At 47.9% G+C, this 21,693-nt stretch overlaps 1 protein-coding gene across 1 annotated transcript in view; it reads right to left on the reverse strand.

Moving 5' to 3' along the window:
* CCDC142 (coiled-coil domain containing 142) overlaps nucleotides 1-21,693 on the reverse strand; it is a 138,645-nt gene that overhangs the window by 72,155 nt on the left and 44,797 nt on the right. Inside the window, exon 8 of the mRNA XM_086964351.1 lies at nucleotides 8,144-8,293. Within this exon, the coding sequence (XP_086820477.1) occupies nucleotides 8,144-8,293 (150 nt within the window). The remainder of the gene's footprint in view (nucleotides 1-8,143; nucleotides 8,294-21,693) is intronic.

Genomic DNA, 21,693 nt, shown 5'->3' on the forward strand with positions numbered 1-21,693 from the left:
GCTCAGAACGTTTCAAGCATGGTGCCTTATACGACTTCTAAATTGTGCACAGAGTTAAAAATTAGTGGCAGTGATGTGCTCAGTTCAATGAATGGCCAACATGTTTCTCTGCTTGCGTGTACTTTACAGCTTTATTAGGCCTGTAAAAACTGACATTTTTCCTTATAAGTGCATTCTAGAGGTCAGGACGTGGTTACTCATAGACTGAAACAACAACATATTATTATTATTATTATTATTACAGCTACCCCGAGGTTTCCCGGTGCCCACGGACCAACGCAGAAAAAGAGAGAAAACATTATTGGTTAAATAACCACGTTTTAAGACCTTTGCGAAAGTTTTTATAGATGGTTTCATGCCGAAGTGGCGTGGTGAGTGAATTCCATAGTGAGGGGTGCCAGATAAAACAAGAACTGGCGTTGCCAATAGGTCTCGCAGTAGGAAAGTTGGAGCTATTACATTTGCAAATAACAATGCCTTTTATTTTTGGTTTCATTTTAAAAACATAAAGGGCTTTGTCATTTACAAAACCAATAGCTCCAACTTTCCTACTGCGAGACCTATTGGCAACGCCAGTGCTTGTTTTTCATGTGTTTCTGGAATGCTTTCAATGCTAGGAATACTGTTTTCATTTCCAAGTAATAGATGTGTTTTATGGAATCTTGCTTGTTCAATTGACCTCGTACCCTTAGTTACTTGAAGTGCACTCCCCATCCTCTGAGGGATGCGTCTGTTGTTATTGTCACAGAAGGTCTCCTGTGTTATGTTGTTGGATGCCCATCATTTTATCTCTGTTTGCAGCTTGTACGTAACAACTAGTAGATCCTCCCAACTCCCTGTGGCTTGAGACCAGTTGTTGGTAAGTCATTCCTGAAGGGGCGCATACGTCGGCGGGCATGACGGATGAGTGGGATGCATGATGCCATCATGCCCATGAGTTTCATGACTCTCCTCACTGTCAGGGATTGACCCTTCTGGTAGAGCGAGTCTCCTGTTTGATAGCTTGTATCCTCTTTTGCGTTGGGTAGGCCCACGCGTTCTTTGAGTTTATCCTTGCACCAAGGAAAATATTTTCTCTTTCTGGCTACGTGGATGTTTTTTTGTGATTTATGGAGAATCCTAGCTTTTGTAGTGGGTGGATTGCTGTTTGATTGCAGCTGAGACATTTTTGTTTTGTGCTTACCTTTCTGAGCCAGTCGTCCAAGTAGGGGTAGACTAGCATTCCATCCACTCGCAGGTGTGCCACGACTACAACTAGGCACTTGGTAAAAACCTGTGCTGCAGATTTTATTCCAAAAGGCAGTACTTTGAACTGGTAGTGTGTGTGTTGTCTAGGAACCGGAGATATTTTTGGTGTTTTCTTGTTCATAGGTATGTGTAAATAGGCATCCTCGAGGTCTATTGTTGCCATGTAATCCCCTTTTAGAATTTGTGGGATTATCTCTTGGAGAGTAGTCAAGTATTGTGTTAAAATGAATTAATTTATGAACCTTAGGTCCAGGATTGGTCTCAGTGATAAGTCCCGTTTTGGAAAGAGGAAATACAATGAGTAGTTTCCTTTGAATAATTCCTTTCTTGGTACCAATTCTATTGCTAGTTTTTGAAGAAGAACTTTGATTTCTGCATTTAGTTGAATGAGTTCTAATTTGAGGAACTTTTTTGGGTGGGTTAGCAGGTGGTGATTGTTAGTTCTATGCAATGCCCATATTTTACCAAATTTAAAATCCAATTGTCTGTGGTGATTTTTCTCCACTGTTGGTATTGTGTTATCCTTCCTCCCACTGGTGTTGTGTGTGGATCTTAGTCCGTGTAGGAGTCAATTAGAGCCATTTCCTCTTCCGCTAGGAGGCTGCCCTCTGCCTCTTCCTCGAAAGGACTGCTTTGGCTGTTGCTGCCAACCTTGGTATCCTGTTTGTTGGCTTGTCTGTTGGCCATTAACTATGCCTTGTTGTTGGTGTGATATCTGCTGTCCCTGCACAAATGCTACTCTTCCTGTGGGCTTTCTGCTGTTAATCCCACCTCTTTTGAAGGTTCCTCTTTGCTGCAGGGCTCCCATTGCTCTTGCAGTCTCATCATCTTTCTTGACGCCGGAAACAACGACATCACCCCTTCGCAAGACCTCTGCAACTCCCTCGCTTCCTACTTCCACAACAAGATCGCGGACATACACGACAGCTTCAGCACTCAACCGACGCACGCCACGACCGCAGGACCTCCACCCACCACCACCCTCCGCGCCTGGACCCCGGTCAACACCGAAGACACCGTCCACACGATGTACTCCGTCCACTCCGGATCTCCTACCGACCCCTGCCCGCACCACGTCTTCAACAAAGCTGACGTTGTCATCGCACCCCACCTGCGGGACATCATCAACACCTCATTCAACACCGCCACCTTCCCCGAGAGCTGGAAGCACGCCGAACTCAGCGCTCTACTGAAGAAACCTACAGCAGATCCCACCGAACTCAAGAATTACCACCCCATCTCGCTCCTCCCGTTTCCAGCCAAAGTCATCGAGAAGACCGTCAACAAACAGCTGGCCGCCTTCCTCGAGACGAATGGATCCCTCGACCCATCGCAGTCCGGTTTCCGTACCAACCACAGCACCGAGACCGCCCTCATCGCCGCCACCGACGACATCCGAGCCCTGATGGACAGCGGGGAAACAGCGGCCCTCATCCTCCTAGACCTCTCCGCGGCTTTCGACACGGTCTGCCACCGCACCCTAGTGCAGCGCCTCAGCAACGTCGGAATCCAGGAGAAGGCACTGGAATGGATCGTCTCCTTTCTCGACGGAAGAACACAAAGAGTCCGCCTACCACCGTACAAGTCAGAGGCCACCAAAGTCATCTGCGGCGTCCCTCAAGGATCCTCACTGAGCCCGACTCTCTTCAACGTCTACATGAGCCCCCTCGCGGCCATCGCACGCCAACACAACCTCAACATAATCTCCTACGCCGACGACACCCAGCTGATGCACTCCCTGACCAACGACCCCGCCACCGCCAGAGCCAACCTGCACGAAGGGATGAGAGAGGTAGCCGAGTGGATGACGACGAGCCGCCTGAAGCTGAACACAGATAAGACGGAGGTCCTCATCCTGGGCTCCTCGCCCTCCGCCTGGGACGACTCCTGGTGGCCCCCCGCCCTGGGCACCGCACCCAAACCGACGGACCACGCACGCAACCTGGGTTTCATCTTGGACTCCTCTCTCTCCATGACCAGGCAAGTCAACGCCGTCTCCTCATCATGCTTCAACATCCTGCGCATGCTGCGGAAGATCTTCCGGTGGATCCCCACAGAGACCAGGAAGACCGTCACCCAGGCCCTCGTCACCAGCCGACTGGACTACGGCAACGCACTCTATGCCGGAACCACCGCCAAGATCCAGAAGAGGCTCCAGCGCATCCAGAACGCCTCAGCCAGACTCATCCTCGACATCCCACGACACAGCCACATCTCCGGACACCTAAGAGACCTGCACTGGCTCCCGGTCAACAAGAGAATCACCTTCCGCCTCCTTACCCACGCACACAAAGCTCTCCACGACCAAGGCCCGAGCTACCTCAACAACCGAATCAACTTCTACGCTCCCAAACGCCACCTCCGATCCGCCAGCCACGCCCTCGCCGCCGTCCCACGCATCCGCAGAGCCACTACAGGAGGAAGGTCCTTCTCCTACCTGGCCGCCAAGACCTGGAACTCCCTCCCGGCCGACCTGCGCCTGACCCAAGACCACCTCTCCTTCAGGAAGCAGCTCAAGACCTGGCTGTTCGAGCAGTAGCGGCACCCCCCCCCCCCAAAGCGCCTCGAGACCCTACGGGTAGGTAGCGCACTCTATAAATGTCTTTGATTGATTGATTGATTGATTGATTGATTTGTTGGAGGGATTCTTCCACCTCCTTTCCAAATAGTGCCTCCCCTGTGAAAGGCCTGTTAATGACGGAGGTTCAAACCTCTTGCTTAAACCCTGATATTCTAAGCCAGGCATGTCTTCTTAAGGTGGTGCCTGTGCACACTTGCCTGCTGGCAGTGTCTGCCGCATCTAGTGCAGATTTAAGGCGTGTGTTTGCAATGTTCCTCCCTTCCTGGACAATAGATTTACGTCTTTCCTTGTCCTCCCCGGGGAGCTTGTTGATGAGCTCCTCGATCTCATCCCATTGCTGGTGTCCGTAACCGTTAAGCAGGGCATTAGAGTTTGCGATGTGCCACTGCGACGCTGCCTCTTTTTCCATCTTCCTGCCCACCATGTCCTTCCATGTGCTTTCCTTTTCTGGTGGTGGTCCACTGTTAGAGATGGCATTTTCTCTTCTCCTTCTCCATGGTGATGATGATGGAGTCAGGTACAGTGTTCCCTTGAATATATTTAGGGTCCTTGGAGGGGGCTTTGTACTTCTTCTCGACCCTAGGTGTTACCCCTTTGCTTGATGCAGGTTCTTTAAAGGCTTCCTTGCTTTGGTCTAGAATGCTTGGCAGCATTGGCAAGTACTGTGTCCCCTAGTTCGCTGGGGCTAATGTTTCTAAAAGGAAACATATGTCTCCTTTCTCCTCTTCGAGGGGGACTCCGAAAGTGTCTGCTGCCCTTTTGACTATTCCTTTTTAGAAGGCTATATCATTTGGTGGTGATGCCTTCGAGGGATAGCAGCATATTTACTATTCAGAACTTTCTGGGTCAAGGTCATCCCATGTGTCATTGAAATTTCCTGAGGCCTCCTCCTCTTCAGGAGCGTCTATGTATTCCTCGAGATCTTCCTCACGAGGTTTTGTGATTGGTGGCGATTCGAAAATCTCTTCTTCCCCTTCGGCGTCCTCAGCCCCTTCGGCGTCGATGTTATCTGCTTCGGTGTCTGGGCTCTTTGGGATTCGGAAGTCTTCAGCGAAGCGATAAACTCCTTCTTCTTCTGGAGAAGTGTTGCCATTCCGGCTTCGAGTCGTGGTCTCTTTTTCTCGACCTCGAGGGCTCTCTGGGCGTCGGAGGCCAGAGACTTTCTTTTCTTGTTTGCGCTTACCTCTGCTTTCGATGGCGTTGAGCTTCCTTTTGGGTTTTGTGTTTGACCCTCATCTTCGGCCTCTCGTGCGATTTTCCCTCGACAGTCTCACTTGGTAGGGTTGCGTGGGGTTCTTTTGATCGCGGCTGGCCTTTGATCACCTTTTTAATTGGCGTTGGGCTGCCTTAGGCTGCACTTTGCTCTCATGACCCTTCGGTCCCGACGGATGTGTATGGTGTCTTACCTTATCCGTCTTCTTCCCAGTATCACCAGTCTTCTTGTGGGTGTGTGGATTTTAAGAGTCTCCTTCTAGAATTTCGACATCCGATCCTCCGTGCATTGATTCTGCCGGAGCTCCCTGGTCTTCTTCATCACTAGAGAGGCGTAGGTCCTTCAGGGAAATTTTCTTCGAAGTCTATGACATTGTTGCATAGTGGGCCTCTCTCTGCTTTCAGTATCTCACAGTCCTTATCCTTATGGTCCTTGGGCAGGCAGAAGTTGCACCCGTCATGTGGGTCGCGATGTGTTAACTTGTGGTGGCACTCGGGCAGCATGTGAAGGGGGTACTTTCCATGTCCTCTACCTCGCCATTTGTCGACCCATGATGTCCTTTGATGTCGATCTCGGAGTTCTGTTCTTCTATCCAGTAGCGATGCCAATGGACGGTGGTGGAGTTTATTTGTGTTTCCGTCTATTTATCTTCTTGTCGGGGTTATATCAGAAAAAGATTTCGGAGCCCTCCGTCTTGCTTCCAGATCCAAAGGCTGAAAAATGAATCTGAAGATGGCTACCACACACGACCTCCTGGGCGCCGTCTGAGGTCACACAGGGGACGTACCTGGCACCAAATGGTGGGCAACCAAAATACATCTATTTTGGCCCCAACCACTAGATGGAGGAAAGATGCACAGCATGTGAATGACTCCAGAAAAGGATTCACGCTGCAAAACTACTGTTACAGTTTTCTCTTGCGGATAGCACTCCATGGGAGTGCATGTGTTTTTTTGCTCTCTCCACTCACACCCGTTTGCAGCTTCCACGTCACATCCCCTGCTCTCCAGGTTGTCCACAAATCCCACCAGCTTGCCTGTTCCTCGCCCATCTGTCCCACTTAATTTTTATTTATAACCCCACGCTGCTCTCAGCCCTTCCCCACTTACCATCGATGTTTAGCTGTTCCCTCACTCCATCACTTTCCACCACTTCCACTTCCAATCCTTTTTTTCTTTTTAAACTTTTTAGGAGGGAATAGCTGTACTCTGCTACAGGAGTGCTCCAGATTGTAAAGGGATTTTCACAGATATTTATTTTATTGTTATTACTTATTTAATAATGTTTATTATATACTTTTAGCATATATCTTGGAGAAGCAAATTAAAAAACAATAAAGTCAGAACGTTTGTTCACTTCCATGAGTCGTAACCAATGCGGTGGCCAAAGGCCAAAATGGCCACAGCATCATGAACTTTGCGTGCGTGTGCAGGTCATGACACAGGAAGCATTTGGGCTTTTTTGCTGATGTTCAGCAACAAGCTCTTTTTATGTTGATTGTGAGCAGCAACAAGCATTGGCAGAGACAAGACCTACTGGCTTTTTTAATGTTCATTTTTATTAATCCCTCATCCTACCCAGCAGGGCATTTCTGCATTTCTTTTTTATTGCTCTCTTGCTCAGTGGGAACAAAATGCATCATTAAACATGTCTGCTTCCGCTTGAGACCGCTACCATCTTTTCTAAGACATTGGCCTGCATCACTGCAAGGACGTCAGAACTCTTAAACTGAAAGCACTGAGGGTGGGGTCACTAACGTGTAAGGAACTTTTGGGAGATTAATAAAATAAGTCAGTTTACAGTCCATCGGCTCTCTCCTATGTGTCTCCCTCGCCTCAGTTCCTCAAACTCAATAGCAGTCAGTAATTATATCAGGGCACGAAGAATCATAAAAATGTTACTAGACCTGAAGATCTAGTAACCTGAATAATCTACGTGACCTAACTGTAATGTACTCAACCCATAAACTGGCCCAATATGTGATACTAGGGAAATATTTTATTTGGGAGAGCCACCTTTTTCTACCTTGACATATGAGAGCGCCTTCCATTATGTGAGTTTAGCATTCTTCCTGCACAAAAAAACAATTTTGTTTTGATTCAATAAACTAAACATTTGCTCCATGCGTCATAAGGATTTACCCCACATACAGGGTACACATGACTTGCCTCTTGATTCACTATTAGCATTGTCATCTGGGCAGGGGCAGGATTGTTTCTCATTTCAGCTTTAAAAACTCACTTTTAATAAATATATTGCTAAAGCATGCGGTGATAGTGCACTGTCATTAACAGACCGGACATTTTCCATTGAAACAGTCAAAAAGTTCCCACTAACATGCGGTTTTACTTATAAAACTTTATCAATCAATCAGGATTTATAAAGAGCGGCTAATCATCCGATAGGATATCTAGGCGCTTTATAGTGTATAATAGTGTGTGTGCAATATAGTCTATAAACAATCTGTGAAAACTGGGTTTCCGTAAACATATATCATTTGCACATCACCAAGTAAGGTGTTCTGATATGTTTTCATCCAATTAAAAATAATTGTCTTCATCACACAGAATTACAAAACAAGGACGTTCATGATTACTGAAATTTATTTTGAAATCTTTATACAGTTCACTTTTTAGGCATTCAAATGTGTGATAGAATAAAACACAACTTCCTTTAGCCTTTCATTTCACATTTTTTATACAGCACAGAAGAACTAAATTCCATTTCCTAAACAGATTGCCAGAAGTATGCGAGTAAAAATACAATATATCTACAGATTTTTATGTGTGGAAGGAGACAATGCACTCGGAGGAAAGGTTATCTGAAGAGAAAACAGACTTGTTAGTTGGACAGAATGTGCTTTTAGGTTAATAAAAATAAGAGTTTTTTTCAGTATATTGAAGTTTGTGATAGATCCAAAATGTTTCTTTTGTCTTGTTCGTCTGGCCAACAGAAAAAAATACAAATATTAAAAATAAGAAGGGTTGTAGTGTGTATTGAAGAGTGTGTTGAATATCTTATAGAAGTTGGGTAAAGAGACAAAGCAACAATCAAGTAAAGCACTGGGGAAGCCGCGGAGCTTGATGCCGACGATTACGCACCTGAAGGCTGGCGGCCGCTGTGTGAATCTGCAAGCAAAGCTGTGCCACCTGTAGGCTCATCCCTGGTCTTGGGACCGCTTCCAGCTCCATCTGCTCTGGACATACCTCTCTCACTAGTGCAATCATCTTTTCGGTTTCTGCTGTCAGAAGCTGTAACAGAATCAGTGTGCAGTTAGACAAATGCCTTGAAGCAGAATGGCATGGCCTATAATAGGTGAAACACCAACTGAGATAGATGGACATCCACCAGTGACTGCAAAAGGAACTTCCTTTTACAGTATCAAACGGCTGATCATATTAGAAAACCTTGAACCCTTAAGATGGTACAGCTTAAGACACTATTTATTTAATAATAATTGAAAATATTTTAAACTAAGAAAAAAATAAAGGTTAACTACCTGTGAAAGTTTCACATTCTAAAGATTCAAAAAAAGCATCCAAAAATCCCACACAATTAGTCAAGAAGTGATGAACATCATGAAAACTGGTATTTGAGTTAGTGTTTTTAAGCTTGTTCTTTATGGGTGCTTTTGTGAGTACTGTTCGATTCTTTATTGGCAGCACAAAGGTGGTCCTGGAGCATTAAGCTGCTTTTGGGAGCCTTCGACATGGGCCCAGAATGTTCTGCTTCAGCCGCTTTGGTACGAGACAAAATTTATAGATGGGTCAGAAGGGTAAGAATGAGTAATGAATCAGACTACAAAAATGACTGGGCAAGGAACAGAAAAAAGCAGCAACGCGCTATTATTTGGCTGATTTATAAGGGACACCACCCCAGAAAAAAAGCTTGTGCACAAGAAACTTCGAACCTAGAAAGCAGCCTCCAAGCAGTCTAACCATGAACAACAGAAACAGGCACTAAAGATTCCTTCTGAGGCAGAAGCCCTAAAAACTCAAACCAAGAAAAGAAAACAAGTTACTTACCTGTAACTTTGGTTCCCCAGTATTGGTAACTTTCATAGATTCCCATGCTTTGTATCATTCCCCGTCGTCGGACTGGGAGTCTCGGTAATAAAAAATATCATAGTAGTAGGTACAAAAGAGAAAGGAAAGGCCTAGGCCTCATTCCCTTTTGTAACATATCAGCCTCTTTTTGTAAAAGAGACCAAACTCTAGGCGTCAGCCAATCAGAAGTGCCTCACCCTTAGAACCTTCCTGAAGGAACCTCAGAGCCTCAGATTTTCGTAGCCGTAGTGTGCTAGACACCATACTCGCTGAAGGCTGAGCTTTCCCCGGGGAGGTGGGTGGGCGCATGGAAATCTATGAAAGTTACCAATACTGGGGAACCAAAGTTACAGGTAAGTAACTTGTTTTCTTGCCCCAGTATTGGAACTTTCATAGATTCCCATGCTTTGTATCAGAATAGCAAGCAGTAAACACCATAAACACATTTTGTAAAGCAGTACATCATAACAGCAGCAAGAAAAGTACAAAATGTGTCACCCATGGAAGGTGGGATAGAAAGGAAAGCTCACCCATCACTTGAAGAGGTTTCTCAGGACAGCCTGGCCCACAGCCGCATCATCCTGCTGCAAAGACTCTAAGCAATAATGCTTAGTGAACGTGTGCACGCTGCTCCAGGTAGCAGCCCTGCAGATGTCCTTGACATGTACCCCCGCAAAGAGGGCCGTAGAAGAAGCCACTGATCTCGTCGAGTGAGCACGGATCTTGCCCACTAGAGGTTTCCCTGCTAACTTGTGGCAATGCAGAATGGCACTTGAAATCCATCTCGAGATCCCCTGTTTAGACAGAGGGAGACCCTTGTTTGGACCGCCGAAAGCAATGAACAAGTGCGAAGATTTTCTAAAGTCTTTGGTGCGGTCTATGTAGAACTTTAGACAGCGTTGCAAATCCAGAGTGTGCAATGTCTTTTCTGCTGGAGTGACTGGGTTCGGAAAAAATGTTTTTAGGATGACAGGCTCATTTAGATGAAAGTCAGTGGGGACCTTGGGAATGAACCTTGGGTTCGTCCTTAAGATGGTAGTGTTCTTTTTGAATTGCAAAAGCGGTTCTTGGATAGTTAGGGCTTGCATCTCCCCTACTCGCCTCGCTGATGTGAGGGCCAAGAGGAGAGCTAACTTCCATGATAAGAATTTTAGGTCTGAGCGGTGAATCGGCTCAAAAGGTCCCTTCATTAGTTGAGCCAGGACTAAGTTTAGATGCCAAGTTGGAGGAGGAGATCGCACTGGCGGATAGACCCTGAACAGGCCTTTGTTTGACAATTCTCGCAGACCACAACGAAGGACCAGAATCCGATCTTCTGAATCTCGAAATCGCCGCTAAATGAGCCTTGATAGTAGAATGGGACAGATTAGACTTAGCTAGCGAGAGTAGGTAAGGCAGGAGCTGATGAGATTGTGACGTGAAAGGATCAATCTTTTCTTTTTTGCACCAAATACAAAATCTTTTCCACTTCAATCTGTATGTTTTGTTTGTGGACGGAGCCCTCGCCTGAGAGAGGATGTCTTTGACCTCAGTGGAAAGAGGGATATTCATGTATTCTCGCTGGTCAGGAGCCATGCAGTCAGGTGCAACGACCTTGGGTCTGGATGCCAAACTTGTCCTCCGGACATTGCCAGGAGATCCGGAACATCCTCTAGCTTTATCGGAGGTACTAGCGATAGCAGATGTAGTTCGGTGTACCAGAATTGTCTTGGCCATGCCGGGGCTATCAGGATGAGCTTGCATGGTTCCGTCCTCATTTTCCTGATGAGTCGAGGAAGCAGGGGAATCGGTGGAAATGCATAGAGAAACCTCCCCGTCCAGGCTATCGATAGGGCATTGCCCAATGAGCCTTGGTGATGGAACCTGCTGGCGTAGGCTGGACACTTTCTGTTGGTGGGCGTTGCAAAAAGGTCCACCTCTGGTGTGCCCCATTTTTGAAAGAGTAGATCCAGAACTTGTTGTTTTAGCTCCCACTCGTGACTGACTGAGGCGAGCCTGCTCAGCCTGTCTGCGCCCTCGTTGAGCACTCCTGGTAAGTGCTCCGCCTTCAGAGAAATTCCGTGAAGAATTGTCCATTCCAGAATCTGTTGAGCCTCTCGCGACAAGGGGAGTGACCTCGTCCCTCCTTCCTTATTCACATAATGCATAGCCGTGGTGTTGTCCGTCCTGACTAGCACCTGTGAACCCCGGAGACGCGGAAGAAAGGCTTGAAGGGCTAGCCTGATCGCCCTCAGCTCCAACAGGTTGATGTGTAGCTTTTGGTCGCTTGGAGACCAATGGCCGCTGACCTGCAGGTCCTGCATCACGGCTCCCCATCCCTCCAATGACGCATCCGTCGTCAGTATGTGAGGCGATGGAACGCTTGCGAAGGATAGACCTCGGCCTAAGTTTCGTTGATTCGACCACCAACGCACTGTCTCCTTCATTTCTCGAGTGACCACTACTTTGTCGTCGAACGATCCGTGCACTTGTTGCCACTGGAGGTCCAGTTGCTCCTGCAGGGGGCGCATCCGGAGCCTGCAGTGCGGGATCAGGGGGATACAGGATGACATCACCCCCAACAGCGACTTGTAGCTGCGTACAGAAAGACACTTTTTTCTTTGAAGGTTTCCTGCTAATCTTTGCAGTTTCTGTATCCTTTCTTGAGTCGGAAATGCCTTTGAGAGCTGCGAATCCAACATTGCTCCCAGGAACCGCGCTGTCCGAGACGGCAGCAGCGTTGATTTCTCCCTGTTCAAGGTGAGACCCAGAATGTGGAACAGAGTGGTGCAAGCCTGCACCGCGTCCTGCGCTAATGCTCTGGTCGGGGCCTTCAGTAACCAATCGTCCAGGTAAGGGAAGACCTGGAAGTGGTTTTTCCTCAGAAATGCTGCTACAGGTGCCAGCACCTTCGTAAAAATCCTTGGAGCAGAACGAAGGCCGAACAGCAAGACTCTGAACTGAAAATGGCTCTTGGCTACTGTGAAGCGTAGGAACCTTCTGTGCGCTGGGTGAATTGGGACATGGAAGTACGCATCCTCCAGATCGAGTGTGGCCATATAATCCCCCGGGCTGACCATCTTTAAAACATCCTGTAGGGATACCATCCTGAAGGATAAGGAGATGAGATAGGCATTTAGCTCCCTGAGGTCCAGGATGGGACGCCATTTCTCCTGCGTTTTTCTCACCAGGAAGAACCTGGAATAGAAACCCTGGCCCCGTTGATTGGAGGGGACCGGTTCTATCGCTCCTTTGCGGAGCATCTGTTGTACCTCTAGCCGTAGGAGATGCAGATGTTTTGATGGTATGGCTGATGGGGGTCGGGTGGAGGGACTTCCGTAAACTCTAAAGTATGTCCTCGTCTGATGACGTTGAGCACCCAACGGTCCGATGTAATTTGGGACCAATTCAGAAGGAATTTTGACACCCTGCCTCCAACTGATGATCTCTTGGAGGAGGGAGCAGTAGGCAGAGCCAGGAGGCCGCTATTGGCGTTTGGACGAGTCTCGTCCATGGGCAGCTTGCTTGCCCTTGTTGTAAGGCCGCGAATAACCAGAGGACTGGTTCTGTCTCTGTTGGTAGGACTGGCGGCTTGGCTGGTATCCAGAGCTGTTCGAAGAATAGCGCTGTTGTTGGTATGCGCCCCTGTAAGTGCCACCTCTGCCTCTTGTGCCCCTAAAAGGAGTTTTGCGGTACTGGAGCGTTCCCAGCGATCTAGCTGTCTCCGTGTCCTTTTTGATCTCCTGAAGTGTGTCGTCGATCAATTTGCCGAAGAGTGCCTCGCCGTCAAAAGGTAGATCAAGGACCTTATTTTGGATTTCTGGCCTAAACCAAGTCGCTTTTAGCCATCCCTGGCGTCTTAACACTGCCGCTCCTGCCAAAGCTCTAAAGGACGTTGTGGCAATGTCCATGGCACAGTCTATGATCTCCATGGAGATCGCTTCACCTTCTTGCAAGGTCTTCTTGGCTTCCAGCCCTGATTCTGGAGGAAGTTGATCCAAATAGGGAGCTATATCGCACCACAACTGGCGATCATATCGTCCCAATATTGCCAAAGCATTGGCCACACGAACCAGAAGGCTAGCAATGGATGAAAATCTCTTTCCTGTGCTATCCAACCGCCGTCCATCCTTGTCAGGAGGGGCCGTCAAGGGAGCAGAAGGGTTCTGTGACTTCCTTTGTGCTGCCTGTGAGATTACAGAGTCCGGCCTGGGATGACCTGTCAGGGCAGCCGGTCCATCCTCCGGCGCTTTATACTTTTTGTCAAGGCGCGGTAGCACAGGGACCACCGTCGCTGGTTTTTTTATGGTCTTTAAACCCTCCTCCCATAGATGTTCCACAATCGGAGTGGACCTCGTAGACTTGCGGTGTGTGTCTTTAAAATCGTACAAGAAACAGTCGGTGGTTTGCGCAGGCAAAACCAACTTAAATCGGCCGGCTGCACGTTCCATCAGTTGGTGAAAACTGCCGATGTCAGCAGGAGGAGAATCACCTAGGTCCTGGTGTGGCGAAGCCTGATCCGGGTGGATGTAATCATTGTATTCATCCCCTTCCTGATCCGAATCTTGATGATTATCGGATGACACATCCGTTTCATTATCATGATCCCCATCCGGATCATCTGCTGGTTCAGACGTAGCCTGGGGCACTGGCCGCTGTGGTTGAGGAGGAGTCTGTACTGGGTGTAGAGGTGGGACAACCGAAGAGTGGTCTTTAACTGGTGTTGACGGAGTAGACCTTCTCGGCGCTGGGCGCTCAGCTTTGGATTTATAGTCTTGCAACATTTTGTGCAGGTCATGTAGGAAGGACGTCGGGACTGAAACCATGTCTTGTGATTCATATTCCCTTGGGTGGTCTGTTTGTGGGTAGTAACTTCCACCTTGTTCATATGCCTCCTCTGAGTCCGTCTCTTGACTTTTAATGAGAAGCTGAGATGGGCTATTCGCATAAACAAAGCCATCCTGACCGTCTCCTTCAGAGTCCTCCTGGTCTAGCAACATCGTGGGAGGTAATGAGGTCACTCTCCTTGGGGATGTCATTTCAGGCGTGATCCTCGTGAGAGAAATCGTCACCCTTCTCTCTGCAGCCAGTATTGTTGGTTGTTCCGTCGACGCCGGTGAAATCCTCGTCGACGAGATAGGAATAGTAGATGTCGTCGTCGACGCCACCGACGACAAGCCCGCCGTCGATGTAGAAATTGTCGTCGTCGTCTAAGCACTTGTCGACGACATGACCGTCATCGACACCATCGTCGATGTCGACGTTGTCGTCGTCGACGTCGTCGTCGTCGACGGTACTGCCGTCGTCGACACCGCCGTCGACGACGATGGTTTCGTCGTCGACGATGTCTTCGGCATACTGCCCGTCGACGCCGTAGTCGTTGAGCTCTTCGACGGGACCAATTGGATCTTGGGCTTCATTTTCGTCGTCGACGGAGCCACCGTCGACGAAGTCTTCGTCGTAGAGGACTTGAAACTCCTCTCTGAAGAGTGTGAAGAGGGTCTCTTGAAGGCTGGGTCTGTCTTCTCACCCTTAGGAGGCGAAACCAGTTCTGCCTTGCCTGACCCACTGTGGTGGGGGGAACCTCCTGAACCCCGGCCATCAGACTCCCTGGGGGTCTTCTTTGAAGACTTAGAGAGGCGCCCAGTAGAGGAAGATGGGGAACCTCTACCCCTTTTCACTGACCTTCTAGAAGAAGCGCAGGACACCGATTCCTCCTCATCACTGGAAACTCCATGTTTCCTTTCCTTCTGCCTCTGCAACCATGTAAGAAGCCTTCCAGCACGATCTCTCAAGGTTTTGGTGGAGAGAGTGCGGCAAATCCTACAGTCCTCTGCCTTGTGATCTGGATACAGGCAGTAGATGCAATCCTTGTGTTTGTCTTCCACAAACAGCCTTTTCTTCCCACAGGTGGAACAGGGCTTAAAAAGGGCTTTTTTCTTCTCAACCTCAGACATTTTGATGAAGAAGAGTTTTCCTGAAGAAATCTGAAGAAAATTCTGAAGAAATATCTGTAGAAATGAGCTTTAAAGAGTAGAAATAGAGCAGAGCTCAATGCAGACTCCCTAGCACAACGTGCGGTAGAAAATCTGAGGCTCTGAGGTTCCTTCAGGAAGGTTCTAAGGGTGAGGCACTTCTGATTGGCTGACGCCTAGAGTTTGGTCTCTTTTACAAAAAGAGGCTGATATGTTACAAAAGGGAATGAGGCCTAGGCCTTTCCTTTCTCTTTTGTACCTACTACTATGATATTTTTTATTACCGAGACTCCCAGTCCGACGACGGGGAATGATACAAAGCATGGGAATCTATGAAAGTTCCAATACTGGGGCAATAAGTGATTAACATTCCGAGCAAGACAGCATAGTCTGAACATGCCAATCCAAAGCAATCAAACCAAAATACAGGCACTAAACATTCCTTCTGATGCAGTGTTGTGATGATGTATGGTGGTGCAAGCCACATCCTTTGTGATGCAACTACATTCTTACTCTCCCATTGGCACCTCGTGTCAGCCCCTAGCCCAACATTCTTTTGTGTCTGTTACTGGTGTGAAGTTGGCAGTTACTTAAGAGCCAGCAAATGCACAAGACGTGTTTGGGGCTTGCTGTAATAAGCTTACTCCTTACAAGTTCTCCACACACCTTCTCTTCATTTCTACAGGCAGCAGCCCTAAACATTCAAACCAAGAAGAAAAATGCTAAATATTCCTACCCAGACAGGACAAGCTCTTTTAACAAAGGGAGCAGTGTACAGTGATGGTTTTCCTTCTGTTTGCCCAACAGTATTTCCCGATGTGAAGGAACCCCTGCCACCGGTCCCATGAAGTGAGGCAAAACCTACTTTCACGTAAATATATTCTTCTTCCCATTGTTTAGATAGCGCTTTTAGGTCTACATATTCGGGTGTTTTTAAGTTAAAGCATATGACTTGGTACTGACGAGCCGTTTCTTTAAAAATAAACTTTTTAAATGAACTGCACAATTTTTTTTATAAAAGTCGTGGTAATTATAATTTTGAGGTGCGTCTTATTGAGCTTTAAGGCGCTATTCGGCCCACTTTTGGGCTCATGGGGTTTGATCTGAAGGGCATAATGGGCCATTGCTTTTATCCCCGTTCGAGTGAATTCTATATAAAATTAGATATTCCTTTTACAATTGTTCACATATTCAAAGGGTGAATAAATAGCTGGACACATAAGAGGGTCAGATATGTGGAGTGCACGTTTATTCTGAGTTATACCAAAAGATCCTGGTATGTAAAAGACTGCACACATTATTTTCTAAATATGTTTGCTTGTATGTGTCTCTTTTACTTTTACCCACATATTTACATATCTGGAAATACCAGGGTGATCCGGTATTAATAACCGTGAGTCTCGTACTTTTTCTATTACAACACTGAGGTTAGGGTACACCTTAGCGTGCGTACACCGCCCAGTGTATGTACCATCGTTTTTGGTCCTGAAGAAAGCTCGGCCAAAGCGGCCAGAATGAGCAGAAACATGTCGACCATTTGATGCACTTAATGGGACAATTTGACTCAAGTTCATAGTCAAGCTTGTCCATTAAACACTTTTAATGCGCGCCTACACTAACCTTTATTAACGTTTGGTTTTGGTTAGAGTTCGCACTCTTTTAATCTCCATCACTATCACCTTTTGAACTGTTTTTATTCAAATAAACCAGCTCCACTGCAATTGCAGGTGTAGTAGCACACCGGGTAGGCATTTGGCCCGCCCGGTGAAAAAAACCCAATGATGAAGCATGTCACCCAATAGACGGGTGAGTGAGGGTTATACAAAAAAAAACTTAGTTTATTTCCACGTTTCACTTCACATTTCCTCTTTATTTTTGATTAATAATCAGTCACTCTTTTGTTGTTAGATATATTCGGACTGGGGTAGAGGAGTGTCCTTTGAGCCCTTTCTCTCCTGTTGTTTATTTGTACCCTGACAGGAGGCCCAGAACATTCCTCAATACATAGATAGCAGTACCCGGACAGTAACATCAAGGCACCATGCAATAAAGGTTTCCTTAATGGGCCAAAAACTACAGCTCCAAGGTTTACAAATGACTATGGTATATAGCAGGCAAAGAACATTCTTACATAACTAAAAAGATATTGATGGAATAAATCAATCTAGAGTCATTCTTTTGGGCTGCATTGCATTCTGTCAAGCTGTTCTGTGTTAGCAGACAGAGGACAACTATACGCCGTTTAGTACTGACCCTACACAAAGAACAAGTTACTTACCTTCGGTAACGCTTTTTCTGGTAGATACAATATCTGCCTGTGGATTCCTCACCTTGTGAATATCCCCTTGCGTCAGCAACATTCGGAAATTCTTTTTGTAGCCTCGCGCCGACGTGGACGCGGACGTCACAGAGACACGGCTCCGCTCGCGACTCCGCTGACATCACCGACGCCTATAATAGGCCCACGCCGGCGTGATGACATCAGTTCCGCCCTTTTATCCGTGCCTTCGAGGCACACGGACGGACCGATGACAGTAGAAATGTACACAATATACACAGTATAGAAATAAAAGTGGCACACATAGTGTGAAGTAAATGCAATGAAACATTTTACAATAAAACAATCCATTAAAAAATACTCTGGCAAAGAAGAGTGGACAACGGGGAGGCGGGTGGGTCAGTGAGGAATCCACAGGCAGATATTGTTTCTACCAGAAAAAGCGTTACCGAAGGTAAGTAACTTGTTCTTCTGATAGATACATCTGCCGTGTGGATTCCTCACCTTGTGAATAGAGTCCCACAGCAGTCCCCACTCCCGGAGGAGGGTGTCCACTCTTCTAGACCAGGAAATCCTGAAGAACAGAGCGCGCAAAATGACCGTCCCTCCTCACTTCGGTATCCAAGCAGTAGTGCTTCGCGAAAGTGTGGAGGGAAGACCAAGTTGCGGCCCTACAAATATCCTCAACAGGCACACCTCTAGCCAATGCAGAGGTCGAAGACTTAGCCCTAGTGGAATGAGCTCTTATGCCCTCTGGTGGTTCCTTACCGGCCAAAGAGTAGCAGATCATAATGCAGTTGACGATCCATCTCGCCAAAGTCCTCTTATGGACCGCTCTTCCTTTCTTGCAGCCAGCAAAGCCAATAAAGAGCTGGTCATCCATGCGACAGTCTCTAGTTCTGTCCAAATAAAAAGACACCGCCCTCTTGGGGTCAAGACGGTGTAATCTCTCCTCCTCCTTTGAAGGGTGAGGGGGAGGATAAAAGGAAGGAAGGGTGACGGATTGACCAAGGTGGAAAGAAGACACCACCTTCGGCAGAAAAGCAGCCCTGGTCCTAAGAACCATTCGATCAGCATGAATGGACAGGAATGGGGGCTTCGAACTAAGAGCTTGAAGCTCACTAACCCTCCTTGCCGAGGTTATTGCAACGAGGAAAACAGTTTTGAAAGTTAGGAGCCTCATGGTACATTTATGAAGAGGCTCAAAAGGAGCACCCATTAAAAATGTCAGAACTAGATTCAAATCCCACTGAGGCACAATAAAAGGGATAGGAGGGGACAGATAACCTTTCACCGTGGCAACAGCAAGACCCTGCTGTGCAAGAGAAAGGGCAAACTGGAGAACATCAGATAAATGGGCCCTTAAGGGTCTATGGACTTCTCCCTGCACCAAATAACAAACTTCGACCACCTATAAGAATAGATGGACTTAGTGGAGTCACGCCTGGCTGACAAAATGACATCCACCACATCGTGAGGGAGAGAAAAAGAAATCAGGTTGCCCCGTTCAATCTCCAGGCATGAAGGTGTAAGGTCTGGAGGTGGGGGTGTAGAACCTGCCCCTCCAACTGAGAGAGGAGATCTGCCCTGCGAGGGAGACGGAGCGGCGGGTGAGAGGAGAGGTGGAGAAGGTCTGAGTACCACACCCTTCTTGGCCAATCCGGGGCAATCAATATGACTCGGGCCCGGTCTTGGCGAATTTTCCTCAGAACCCGAGGAATCAAGGGTATGGGAGGAAACGCGTAAAGGAGTTGCGAGCTCCAACTCAACTGAAACGCAACCCCCAAGGCTCCCTGCATCGGAAACTGGAGGCTGCAGAATGACAGGCAGTGAGCATTCTCGTGAGTGGCGAACAGATCCACCCGAGGAGTCCCCCACATCCGAAAGATGTCGAGAACTACCTCTGGATGGAGCCTCCACTCGTGATCGGCAGAGAACTGCCGACTGAGACTGTCTGCACGAACGTTCAGAACTCCGGCCAGATGATATGCCATCAGACAAATCTGATGGTCCTGAACCCAGGACCAGAGACGCAGAGCCTCTCTGCAGAGACACTGCGACCCTACTCCTCCCTGTTTGTTGATGTACCACATCGCGGTCGTGTTGTCCGTCAGGACCTGAACAGACTGACCGCGAAGGGAAGGGAGGAAGGCCTTGAGCGCCAGACGTATCGCCCGCAACTCTAGAAGGTTGATATGAAGCAACCTTTCCTCTGGAGACCAAAGACCTTTGACCTCCAGGTCCCCCAGATGAGCACCCCACCCGAGAGTGGACGTATCCGATATTACTGTGGCAACCGATGGAGGAATCTGAAAAGGCTTCCCTTGAGACAGATTGCTTTCCACACTCCACCAAGACAGATCCGCTGCAGTTTCTCTGGAGATCTTCACTGACTCCCGGAGATCTCTGTTGTGCTGATACCACTGCCTGCGGAGGCACCACTGGAGTGCCCTCATGTGCCAGCGTGCATGGTTGACCAACAGAATGCAAGAAGCCATCAGACCGAGCAGACGAAGGACCTTCAGGACTGGAACAACCGCTCCAGGGAAAAACAAAGGAATCATCTCCTGAATGTCGTGAATCCTTTGAGGGGGAGGGAATGCGCGACATACAGTAGTGTCCAGTACCGCACCTATGAACAGGTTGCGCTGTGAGGGCACCAGGTGAGACTTGGGTACATTTATCGAAAAACCCAACCTGTGCAACAACTGAGTTGTCTCTTGCAGATGATGGAGCACCTTCTCCGGCGACAACGCTTTGATCAGCCAGTCGTCTAGATACGGAAACACATGTATCCCTGATCTTCTGAGATGAGCTGCCACCACCGCCATCACCTTGGTGAAGACTCGAGGCGCAGTAGTAAGTCCAAACGGAAGGACCACAAACTGGTAGTGTTGTGACCCAACCGTAAAACGGAGATACTTTCTGTGCGACTTCAGGATGGGAATATGAAAATACGCATCCTGCAAGTCGATCGACACCATCCAGTCTTCTTCCAGCAGCGCTTGAAGAACCTGCGCAAGAGTGAGCATCTTGAACTTTTCCTGCTTCAGGTAAAGGTTCAAGATCCTGAGATCCAGGATAGGACGAAGCCTGCCATCTTTCTTGGGGATCAGGAAATACCGGGAGTAGCACCCCTGACCCCTTTCCTGCTCTGGAACCACCTCTATTGCACCTTTTTTTAAAAGAGCCAGGACTTCTTCCTGCAGGCGAAGCAGGTGGTCCTCCGAACAATAACCCTGGCAAGGAGGGTAATTGGGAGGGAATTCCTGGAAAGGAAGTGCATACCCATTCCCTACAAGATTGAGAACCCAAAGATCCGATGTAATTAATTCCCAATCTTGTAGGAAATGAGTAAGCCGACCCCCCACTGGGCCCACATGATCCGGAATGGCGGATCTAGGGCTACTTTGCTGCGCTGGCTGGGGGTTGGGAAGGAGAGGAGGAGGAGGAGGATTGACGACCTCTAGGGCGGGATCTTTGCCTGCCCCTGTATGACTTGTACAGCGTATTCTGCTGCTGTTGAGGCTGCTGCTGGGAAGGTCTGTAAGAGCGAAAGGAAGATCTTCCGAACCCCCTGAAGCGTTTACCAGTAGTTCCTCTGGACTGAAGACCCAAGGACTTTGCAGTGGCCCTACTGTCCTTAAAACGTTCCAAGGCAGCATCAGCCTTCTTGCCAAACAATCCTGAGCCATCAAAAGGCAAGTCCAACAAAGCAGATTGGACGTCCGCAGAGAACTCCGATGACTTAAGCCAGGCAGCCCTCCTGGTGGCCACAGATGAACCCATAACCCTTGCCACCGAATCAGCAGTGTCCAGACCACTTTGAATCACTTGTCTCGCAGCTGCTTGAGTGTCTGAAATCACCTCCTGAAAATCCTTCCAGTCATCTTCAGGAATTTTCGGAACTAGCTGCTTGACAGAATCCATCAAGGCATGGATGTACCTCCCCATCAGACACGTTGCGTTGGTTGACTTTAACGCCATACTGGCTGAAGAGAAGACCTTCCTGGCACCCTGATCTTGCTTTCTGGATTCTTTGTCCCCAGGAACCTGTGGGAAAGCTCCAGCAGATTTCTTAGCGCAAGCAGCCTGCACCACCAAACTCTCAGGCAAGGGATGAATTGATAAAAACGCAGGGTCCTCAGGTGCCACTCTGTACCTCCTCGCAACTGTTCTTGAAACTGCAGGAGCAGTCATAGGCTTCTTCCAAACCTCATAGATTGGCTCAGTCAAGCCCTCGTTGAAGGGTAACACAGGCTCAACTACTGACGAGGGAGAATGAAGAACCTCAGTCAAGATGTTAGGCTTATAGTCAGCAGTAGGACGAGTAATATTCAACAGACTCGCTGCTTTTTTAATAACAGTGTGAT

The sequence above is a fragment of the Lissotriton vulgaris genome, chromosome 3_2, assembly GCF_964263255.1.
Source record: "Lissotriton vulgaris chromosome 3_2, aLisVul1.2, whole genome shotgun sequence".
Lineage (NCBI taxonomy): Eukaryota > Metazoa > Chordata > Amphibia > Caudata > Salamandridae > Lissotriton > Lissotriton vulgaris.